The following is an 11,464-nucleotide window of genomic DNA, read 5'->3' as shown; positions in this document are numbered from 1 at the left end:
AGCAGAGGTATCATCCCTAACTACACAAACTCAGGTTAGGGCAAGTAAATGAGAATTCTCATTTTCTGCTTCTTTGTAATTCAACTATACAGCATCATCCACTCCACTGACTGCAGCAACAGCAGTGCAGTTGCACACGCTTTGGTCACCAGAGGGCGCTGAATATCCACGTTGGAAGTGAAATGCTCCTCACACCGAGCTCTCTCCTCTGCCAAACAGCTTGTAACAGTCAGCCTGCCACCAAATCAGACAGGTAACCAGCCAGTTGAAACAGTGAGTCATAGGATGCGTGTTATATGAGGCCGGTTGGCTGCTGCCTGCTGATCAGATGAACAGTAAAGAGCACCCTGCAGTCTGCCAGGGGATTAATGAATAAGGTAAAATGTTCAAATGATCTACATCTGAGGGGAGAACAAGTTCCACCTGGTGGGAGAGAGGGGTGAGGTGAAGGTGTAGAAAAGGGTGGGCGGTAGACAGAGAGAGGGGAGGAAAAGGAGGGAGAAAGAAAATATGGGAGAAGAAGGAAAAGAGTGGAAAGGCACAAAAGGGAAGGATGAGGGGAAGGACACAGGAGAGGAGAGTAGGGGTGCGGAGGAGAAAGAGAGAGAGAGAGAGGGATGGAGAAAAGTGATGGGAGGGGGGAGGAGGAGGAGGAGGAGGAGGAGGGAGGGAGGGGGGAGCAGAGCAGAGCAGAGGAGAGGCAGGCGCTCAGTCTGTTTGCTCGCAGGAGGAATCAGCAGCAGGACAATGGACTGTCTCCACTACGGATCCTAACGGGAACCGGGCTGTTTCACCGGAATATAAGGTACGGTTGACAGAGCGAAGCGGCGCACACAGTCTCTCTGTGTTTTTCTCGGTTTAAGCTGCCTGAAAATGTTCCGATTGTGTATGAAAGAGGAGCTGCTGCAGGAAGGAAGCGACGCAGCGCAGCAGACAGACACCCAGCAGGGCCTGCCGTCCGTCTGCCGTCCGTCTGCAGTCCGTCTGCCTCTGGCTCCCGAACCGGCCGGTGACACGTTACAACCCAGGCTCAACTGTAACTGCTCACTGTTGGCGTTTGTGTGTGCTGTACGTGTTAAATCAGGCGGAAAAAAACACATCCGGAAAGCCACAGCCGCGTTCTCTCTTCTCCAGAAAGAACGCCGGACTCCCTTACAAATCTTAGTGTTTTTAGTTCCTGTGCTTACATGCTGAAGTAAACACATCTAAGGATATGAACTTATGTTTCACTGGATACCCCGAGGCCTTCTGGAGATTTCGGCTAATGAGGGATTTATCATACCTTTTTTAATTCAAATTAAAATCCAGTCTCAAAGTGCGAGCACAGTGCGCGTCGCCTTCCGCTAAGGTTTATTTTGACGGAAGGGAAATAGGGGGACAACAAGCGAACCACAAAAAACAGTTGACCTTTTTACTGTAGTTAACGCTGCTCTGTGCATTACATGACCGCCGAATTAACGCGTGGCTCATGGTGATTCACAGTAGCTGTTGATTGTATTCGTTTACAATACATTTTTGATCTAAAGGAAAGGCCACAATAAAAAAATGTGTTTTTGGATGGAAGTCCGGAGCGAGCGGCATATGTTATGCCAACAAAGCCTCTCTCTCGCCAGCAAGCAACAGCAGGAGCACGCAGTGTGTGTCTGCCAGATTGAACCGTTACACTAGGCCAGGCCTGGGAGTCTCCTCCACAGATGCAGGGATTGTGGTGTGGATAGATGGAGCCATTGTAGTTGCCATAATGTGCCTTCTGTTGAACACTGCGCCCGTGACGCACATAGACACGCAGAGATAGGGAGATGCTGTGCAGGCATGGAGACTTAAGGACTTATTACTCATGTCTGAACGGGCAGCGTATTACCATGTTGGTGCAGAAGCATCTACAGCAGAGGCTGCAGTGTCTGTCTGTCTGCACACAAACAGACAGATGTGACTGCTTGCACAGAGCTCCAGTTCTCAGTGTTACAGTATTGGATGAGACAAGGTCATTTTTACCATGCTAACCACTCAAACACTTCACATATGTTATTTAGAAAAACGCAGGCTGCTGTTTGTGTGGTGTAGGCTGTATTTAGTGAAGGGAGGGGCTGTTCAGGGACCTCCCATCAATAGATTATAAGCAGATATTTTAAATATCCTCAGGGGAGATTCACAAGTCAATAGTCAATTTACCTCCATATGCTGAGGGTTATTGGTGCAGGCAGTGGCTGTGCCCTGATGTTTTTGTTTGAGCTTATATTGACCTGACTGAGACAGTGTGTGTTTGTGGGAGGAGGACGGCAGCTCTGGGTAAACAACACATTTAAAAGTAGTTAGATAAGTCCGTATGGACAGAAGTGATTGAGGTGACAGGCAGATCAGAGGATCTGAGGCAAATCAGTGATAGGGATGTTCAGGATAGGGGCAAGTGGGGCACTGACTTATGCAGGGGTGGCTGGAAGAACACTGTTTATATATACCTCCAGTATGCAGAAATACACTAGGCAAAAAGAGCACATTTATACCACATGCATGTCCAAAACTGTATGGGATTAGCATAAAGTCAGTATGACTTGTGGGTATCCATAGAACCCATTTTCATTCAGATATCTTGAGGTCAGAGGTCAAAGGATCCCTTTGAAAATGGCCATGCCAGCTTTAACATTGTCAAAATGTAGCCTAAATCATCCATATGTTTCATATGATACCAGTATCTTCAGCTTTAAAACAGAGCCCGCTGCAGCCTCTGAAAGAGTGGAAGAGGTAAGGATAATGGGGTGACAATCAGATTTCCACCCCAGGCTAAGGACACAGCCCTGGTTCTCGACTGGGAGCGTCATATTGTATTTTTTAATTACTTTTACACATGTTTTTTGGGTCAGATGGGAGTGAAGCCCTTCACCTAATAGTGGCCTGATGTTTGAAAATGTTCCTATCCTCTAACAGGACAACCAGAGCGCAGTGAGAACCAAGCGCAAAGGATTAGGGGCAGCAGGAGACAGATGTTGTTTTTGGATAGACGGGGAGTGTAAAATGAAATCCGGGCTGATGCTCGTACTGCGTTCAGCTATTTTTCCTCCACTGGTAGGAACACCAACGGAGAGGGGATGCGTAGTCCGTCACGCTGAGCTGGAGCTGTGGAGGCTGGAGTCAGATTTTGTCTGTGTTGTGCATTTCATTGTTGGTGTATGTCAGTTAGACCGGGAGCCCCCAGATTCATCTTAACCATAACAGGAAAAAAACCAGGAGCATTATTAGCTGTGTGTGTGTGTGTGTGTGTGTGTGTGTGTGTGTGTGTGTGTGTATAAAGGTTATATGCTTTACATTGGATTTGCTCACTTAAGTTCACATGATCAGTGTGTGAGAATCTACTATTTGGCAAGACTGTCACAAGACAGCCTGTGGTCGCTGTGTGTGTGTGTGTGTGTGTGTGTGTGTGTGTGTGTGTGTGTGTGTGTGTGTGTGTTTGTTTGTCCCATTGTGGTCAGATGAGCCATCTAGAGTCACTGTGGGACGAGGCAGGGACATGAACCGTCTTTTCATACACTTTAGTTTTACCTCCCTAAATAAAGACAGTTTCATCCAACCCAACATCCAATCAGCATGCAGATCGTTAGCGTTGCCATAGGAAAGGATGTAAACTAGCCCACAAACAATTACACGATCCAACATGTTTTATCCTCTTGCTGCTCAGATGCATGTTGCAGCATATTGTTGCACAGTGTCTGCATTATAGTTGCTAGTAGCTGTGATGATTGAGTGAAACTGTTTTCACTGAATTGATGTTATTTTGAGCAACAAAGCCAGATTTCCTAGTTTCAGAGTTTGCTTTGTCTTCTATGACAGTCATTTATTGGTTGGACTTTTGGTCACTCAGAAGCAAACAGTTTTTGTGATAACTTTGGTGATCCTTTTCCTCTTGTGCCACCATGAGTTAGCTAATTATGGCTTTGAGATAAATGTCTCAACCACTTTTGTAGGAATTGCCAGGAAAAAAGTGTTCCTTCCTTATGACCAAAAACCTGCAGTGCTAATGACATTCCTGCTCGCCTCAGTTGTACTTTGTGTTTAGTGCTAATTAGCAAGTGTTTGCACGCTAACCACTGACAGTATATATGGTGGACAGAGCTTCTGGGTCTGTGAAGTGAAGCCAAGCTGACTCTCAGTCTTCTCCCATACAGCATGATGTTCATTTAGTAAATGATGGTCCCATTTAGAGTAAAATGATTGATTGATTGACAGATCATTCTATTTGAGTCCGTACAGCTCAACACACCAAACTCGGATCAAACTGTGGAACTGCTGATCAGATATGGATCCAGATTCTGTTCCTGCGTTGACTATTTCTCTCCTAAAATCTTTTTAGAAACATATTTTAGTGTGCTGTTAGCTATGAATATTATATCCCATTTCTGACAATAGAGCCTCCTAAATGTTACACACTGGACCTTGAATGGTCCAAAATGGTCTCCATGCTGCATTGAAGGTTGTTTTAAAGGGTACGTCATTGCTGGATCTCTACCACAGATGCTGGGACTTTCATCCTGACACAACCACAGATCTCAAAAGCCACTGGAAAATGTCACTGCTTTATGTACCAGGTTGTTTAGGGCAAAACTCTTAATGATTTGGTGAGGGCGAACAAAACACACCATCAATTAACAATGACTTCACATGAAGATGACATTGCGGGGCACCCTCATTTGGGTCTCTTTGGTCTAAACCGCGGTGGAAAATATGACTTACGTGTTTGGCATGTTTGGATAAGAACAATTACAAGGCAAGGCTGTACACTGTTTGATAGTGTACTTCATACTATGTTTGTTTTGTATTGAGGAGTGTTTGAATCAGAGGAAGAACACGTTGTATCATTGTGACAACTTAAAACAGTCAGTATGAATCTTCACACCTCAGCTGTGAATTTTCACACAAATCCCACAGTCTCTTAAAAAAAAGAGAGATGTCTCTGGCTCAGTCCACATACGATTAAGTAATCGTCTGAGTTGCAAAACAAAACGCATTTATTTTTCATTTAACCTTTAAAGTGGTAAGCAGCTATATCCTATAATAATCTATAATATTTTATTAGCCCTCCTTGCTGTGGTGCTCTGCTGTTGGATGCGGGGCTGAAGCGGTGAATTTCTTGTTGATGAAGTTTATGTTTCTGTAGTTGTTGCTATCGCTGCTCATGCTGATTATCCAGTTCTTCTTATTGGCATAGACTGTATGGGTACTCCAGAGAAACCAACACATTGCTTTTAACAAGCTACCACTGTTACCATTACCATTGTTAAGGTTGCAGATAACCAGCAGAGACTCGAGGAAGTGACTACTCCCAGCCAAAATACTTTCCTGGCTCATATTAACCCTTCATAAAACCACAGCATGCCAGTTTTACACCCTTTTATATGAATTAAAGCTGCAGTAGGTAACTTTTATATAAATCACTTTTTGTCATATTCACTGAAACTTTCACTTTATCCTGACAGTAGATCATGAGACAGATAATCTGTGAAACAATCAGCTTCCTCTGACTCCTCCTAGTGAGCCGAGAAAAGATATTTGACCTGGGAATGAGAACAGGTGAGATAGGTTTATATAAAATGACCTCCCATAAACTAACATTGTGAAGGAAGCAGCTGTAAAACGGTGAAACGATAAAAAATGTAGCGTCACAAATCCCACAAAAGGACTTAGAAATCAGAATTTGATTTGTTCTGTCAGGTAATATTTGGAGGTAGCTACTTTAATAAAGTCCTTTTTTCCCCAATCAAGTTAGCGGATAGCTAAAGCGGAGGTTAGCTAGCAGAAGACGCTGCTGTGCTTCCTCCATGGGTCACATGACGCTTTGTATTTACGTTACCATGCTGAGTGGAATTGATCTTCTCAGCTCAACCCAACAATGTTTTCTCCCCTGTTTTCTGTCTGCTGCAGGTTCTAATGATTATGTTCATTATTAATCTTATTTTCTTGTTTAATTAATCCATATAAATTGCCAGCAAATGGTGAAAATGCTCATCACAATTTCCTAAAGCCCAATTTAATCTATCAAACAATTTGCTTCGTCCAACTGTACTAAAACCAAGGCTGTAGAATCATAGAAAACCAGCAAATATTCACATTTGAGAAGCTGGAGCTTGTAATTTGGTTTGCATTTTTTTATGAAAAACTTACTGAAAGTGGTACTCCAGAGACTTGATTTCCATAAAGTAGGGGCACTTAAAACAGAGTTTTTTTTTTTCAAAAATTCATGTAATTAAAATGTCCAAAAATATTGGATCACACTTCTCCTATAATGCAACTCAAATGGGTTTATGAAATCTCAACACATGAATCATCGCAGTTAGTTTCTTAGAGTTGAGAAAGGTTGGAATGTTGTATGTGGATTAAGATTTTCTTAATGTGTAGTAAACCGCCATGTACATTAGTCTAGATTATCATAGTCCAAGGGTAGGCAACCTGCAGCTTTTGGGCCCCTCTCCAGTGGCTCCCTGAGGCTTGGACAACATTTTATGGCAATGAATATATTTTACTTTTATTTGTTAACATTTTGATTCTTACATACTCCTATCGTAAAAAATAAACTGTAGCCATTACACACTAGATAAAGAAATGTTATTATTTTATCAAATAAAATGTGCGTCATATGTTACATGCATGTTACATCCTGCCATTCCTCTATATTTTGCCAAACCTCAATAGCAGTGGCTACTGGTCTCGAGTCTTCCTGGCTAAGCTATCTATGGATTCCAAATCCAAAAAGAGAAGTCTCAGAGGACAGATGTATGTGGACAGATTCTTTCACTTTGACCACCAAGGCTACTGTTGAGAAATTTGTGTTCCGTCTCAAGACAGATTTTTCTCCCTTTTTTTTGGCCAGTGAAGGTTGCTGACCTCTGCCACAGACTAAAGGCTTAATCGGTTTATAGAAACAATAATCGCCTATTTAGTGATTGGTGAAAATAATCATTTGTTGCAGTCCCGCTCTTGACTGCCAACAGAACATATTTTGGATCATAATCCAAAAAAGTAAAATACAACCAATGATTTGCTGCATGCTCAGAACAGAGGGCAGGAGTTTCAGCAGGAGAACACCACTGGTTTAAACAAGTTAGTTAGTAATTATTTCAAGCTCTGGCTTTTGTCACTGTGACCTATGACCAGAAACAGCTGATTTCCCCTCTCTTCTCTAATGTAGTCTAGATTGATCGTTTCATTTTTGAAAACTAATAGTGCAGCAACTAATAATTATATTTATGACATTCATATACATGATTAATGGATTAGTTGTTTAATCAGTAAATGGTGGAAATGGTCTTTACAAGTGTAGGTGATGTCTTCAGTTTTCTTGTTTTGTCCAACCAACAGTCCAAACCCCACTGTAATATAAAAGAGAATCTGAAACCAACGAAACTCTTGGTCGATTAATCGCCATTGGTCATTTCAGCAGTAAAAACAAGGGGTTGCATTTGACACGATTACAGAAGCTAAAATGTCTGTTTCTGTTTCATAGAACAGTGACTCACCCTGGGTGTCTGTTATCCGTGATTGATCGTTGAAAATGTTTCATCACAAATATAAATGATCGATCTGTCTGTCTCTGCATGTGATTCAGGGGGTGAATGTCAAACACTCCAGGATGCTGCAGTCCTCATCCCTGCTAACCTGCTGTTCACCAGGGGGCATCTGATTTACCAAACATGATGAAGACTGAGCCTCCATCGGCCTCGGGGGGCAACGGGACCTCTGGTGGCAGCAGTGGGGGAAGCGGGAGCTCGAACCTGCGGAGTCCGTCGCCCCACCGCAATGCCTATGAGGCGGGGCTGGCGGCGCTCAAAAAGGCCACTGACCACCTCAACAATGCCGCCAACGGAGGCTCTGACCCCACGGCAAAGCCCGCTCCTCTGCCCCGCCCAACCGGTAGGGGCCGGAAATATGGATCAAATGTTCACCGCATCAAGAACATGTTCATGCAGATGCAGTCTCCTGGCGATGAGGAGGATGGAGCCAAAATTATTGGTAATTCACCTTACTAGTTAGAGTTTTGTTAAACCATTTAAAGCTGCAGAAGGTAACTTGTGTATATATATATAAAAAAAACATTTTGTCATTATTGCTCAGATTTTCACTGTGTCCTGGCATTTGCAAGAATCCACCGGGCCTGAACGAAAACAACCAATCAGAGCAAAGAAAGATAAAAGGCACTTTGGTTTGGAGGACGCCCTGTGAATGAGACTCAACAATCAACTAGATTTCTTGGCTCTGATTGGTTGTTTTCTGTGGATTCTTGCAAACACCATTAGGAGCACTAGGAGGAGCCCGAGGAACCTGATTGCTGAGATCTGAGAACCTGGCAAAATCACAAACCCGAAATCCCAACAGGGAAAGAAACGAGCAGTGTTAGATATTTAAACCACTTAATTCTTTCAAATAATTTTGGCAAACCTTTTTATTAGTTTATTGAAAACCTGCCTGATCATTTGACTGCTGGTCGTTTGGTACAATGGACAGTACAATATTAGCATAACCATTGATGGTCAAAACCCATGCCAATAAGAATTTTTCCCTCCATTTGCAGGTAAAGAGCAGGCTGTGAAACTGTCCCTGCCGAGGGCATCCAGCCTCAATGAGAACGTCGACCACAGCGCCCTGCTCAAACTTGGGGCCACAGTCTCCGAGAGGGTCAACCGTTTTGACACTAAACCCGGTGGGGAGGGTGGGGGTTCCTCTGTGGGCCTCTCCAAGCTCCAGGAGACCAGGAGGATCTTTGAACAGCGGACTCTGCAGGTCTTAAGGCTTTTTGTTGTACTTACATGTGTGTCTGATTCAGATTCAAGACCATCTGACTGACTATTGTCTCCTCCAGGAGAAGCAAGCTGCCACCAACCGGATCTTGCTGAAGAAGGAGCGGGCATCGGGCTTCCAGGACAGCCGTCTAGATGTTGTGGCTCGCTTTAATGGCTCCACTGAGGCTTTGGACCGGCTGGATGATCCCCCCATTCCTGCTCCCGCTCCCACTCCTGCTCCCGCTATTGTTCCCGCTGCCGCAGCTTCAGTCAGGCCTGGTGAAGCTGTCAGCCCCACGGTGAGCCAGCTCAGTGCTGTGTTTGAGAAGGGTGAACCGCAAAACAATCTCTACCTCCCCCAACGTCGGTCAGGCCCTGCCCTAGCACCAAAGCCCAAACCTCCGGCCAGAGCGGAGGCTGGTGGAAGGAAGGTAAGAAGAATTTGCTTTTAAACAAAGAAACCACAAACTGCGGTAGAAATGAAGGAAGCTGTTGAAAGAAAGGTTAGATGATCTATCCATGTCTGTCTTTCTCAGGCCAAAGTGCTACCTCCCGGTAAGGAGGACCGTGAGGAAGTGGCAGCAGGAGTTGTGAGCACCCAGGCATCAGAGCTACCAGAGACAGGTTCTCTACAGAGGAGCATAGGAGGAGCCAGCGAGGAGAAGGAGGGGTCAGGACAGTCAGGAGACCAGCTCTCCAACTCCTCCCACTCCTCATTGTCCTCAGTGGCTGTCACTTCCTCCTCTTCCTCTTCAGAGGTCAAACCAGAGTCAGAGGCCCAGCCAACAGTGACTGAAGCCAGGGGCTCAAGTACAGTGGCCCCAGAGCGGGGGCCACAAGATGATAAACAGGACAGCTCCACCGGGGGGTCTGAGGCTGGAGCCAGGCTGGTGCAGGCTGAGGTTCACGCCTCGCTGGAAAATGGAGAAAAAGAGCCTCCAGATTCCTCCCCCTCCTCAGACGAGAAAGAAGCAGACTCCGAGAGGAGAGGCGAGGATGAAGAGGATGAGGAGGCGGAGGAGGAGGAGGAGAATGATGAGGATGGCTCGAGGAAGGATGATTATTCAGAGGGGGATCTGGTAGATATCAGTGCATACAGCGGGATTGGGGAGGAGGACTCTGGGGGCAGCCAACTAGACGATGAGGAGGATGAAGAAGATGAGGAGGTGTATCAGCCAGAAAGCAGCTGCTCCGAGATCCCAGGCCTCCCTGAGGAAGAGGAGCCTCCGCCACCCAATAGGAAGATTTGTTTCAGTACTGGGCCAATCAAGGTGAGTGAATCAAATATATCAGAAGTGCTATCAAATGTTTGGCCCCAACCTGTTGTGTAAAAAATAAAAAATACTGCATTTGTAGGTTTGGATGTTTCCCAGTTGATGTCACTACTGTCAGTTTTATTGGAGCCAGTAATAAGCACCCATAACTCCTTTAGGCACTTCCTCTTTGGCTTCAGCATTTAGTCATGGTGGTTACCACTGGAGTGCTACTTCATTCAAACTGAAGGTCCAGCTGTAATCCTTTGATGACCGATACAGCAAAACTACATTTCATTCAAATCATGGTGTAGAGCTAGCTGGACCAAGACAATGATTTTTTTACCATAGTTTTTTTTGATGAAATGTCTGTGTGTATGTGAAAGACTAGAAAGGTGCTATACAAGTAATTTAAAAATAAAAATACTCAAGTAACGTACCACAGAATTGTTGAGTAAATGTACTTAGTGACTTTCCAGCATGTTGTAAAGTGGCTTTAGTTGTTTTTATTCATATTTTGAGGGCTGCAATTGGTAATTATATAATAAGTGTGTGTGTGTGTGTGTGTGTGTGTGTGTGTGTGTGTGTGTGTGTGTGTGGAAAGTAAAAGAAGAAATCCAGAGAGTAAGGAGAGGATTGAAAAGACTAGGTGACTTCCTCCTTCTGTAACATCATAAACACACAAAGACACACGGGGGGGGGGTGTTCACTCTTTGATTTCACCACAGAATTTCCTGCTGACTCTAGATCACACTTGTGTGTGTGTGTGTGTGTGTGTGTGTGTGTGTGTGTGTGTGTGTGTGTTTGAACATAGATATTTATTTAAGAAGCACTTTTATATACTAGATTGCTTCTTTCTCCTCCCGATACCCCCCCTCTCTCTGCGACAGTCAGCTGCTTGAGCTCTGTGGATTGTGAAACGTGCCTCAACTCGCAATTATGAAGCTGTCATATTAACACACTTCCTCACTTAGAGCGACGGTTTGATAGCAGACCATAGAGTATAACTCGATAATATACCATCTAACACAGGAGATAAGAACAGGAAGTAAGAGCAGTCTTGGTTGAAACAGGATGTTTGGGCGGAAGTGAATGTTGTAACTGAGACTACATAATGCACTGAGGATTCTCCTGCTCAGTCATGTCCACAAATGCAGGTGGTAGAGGATCATCAGGACTTTTGTTTAAGGGCAGGCATCAGGTCAAAAATTCTTTACATTTTGTTGGACATTAAAACGTTTAACCACTGACCTCTTTTGCCACCGTGCTGCTAAAAGTGCAGTTGTAGCCTGAGGCGGCGCTGTTTACTGCTAAGGTGACTGCCACAATTGGCTGTCCGGCCAATCATGTCAAAGCAGCGTCTGCTACTGATGTGCAATCACCTGTTTGTCAGATTCAGAAAACCTTCCAGTTCAATAAAACAATCGCAATTGAAGGGGCGGGTTG

General features: G+C 44.5%; 1 protein-coding gene across 1 annotated transcript in view; it reads left to right on the top strand.

The window, feature by feature from the left end:
• Positions 1 to 682: 682 nt before the first annotated feature.
• The window catches only part of LOC127355736 (neurabin-2), a 31,923-nt gene continuing 21,141 nt past the window's right edge, over positions 683 to 11,464 (top strand). The window contains exons 1-5 of the mRNA XM_051386845.1: positions 683 to 805; positions 7,595 to 7,998; positions 8,558 to 8,766; positions 8,846 to 9,196; positions 9,302 to 10,036. Of these exons, the coding sequence (XP_051242805.1) occupies positions 7,680 to 7,998; positions 8,558 to 8,766; positions 8,846 to 9,196; positions 9,302 to 10,036 (1,614 nt within the window). The 5' untranslated portion in view covers positions 683 to 805; positions 7,595 to 7,679. The remainder of the gene's footprint in view (positions 806 to 7,594; positions 7,999 to 8,557; positions 8,767 to 8,845; positions 9,197 to 9,301; positions 10,037 to 11,464) is intronic.

Source organism: Dicentrarchus labrax, unplaced genomic scaffold (genome assembly GCF_905237075.1).
Source record: "Dicentrarchus labrax unplaced genomic scaffold, dlabrax2021, whole genome shotgun sequence".
Taxonomy (NCBI): Eukaryota; Metazoa; Chordata; class Actinopteri; family Moronidae; genus Dicentrarchus; species Dicentrarchus labrax.
The sequence above is the reverse complement of the archived record's forward strand: the minus strand, read 5'-3'. Positions and strand labels throughout refer to the sequence as shown.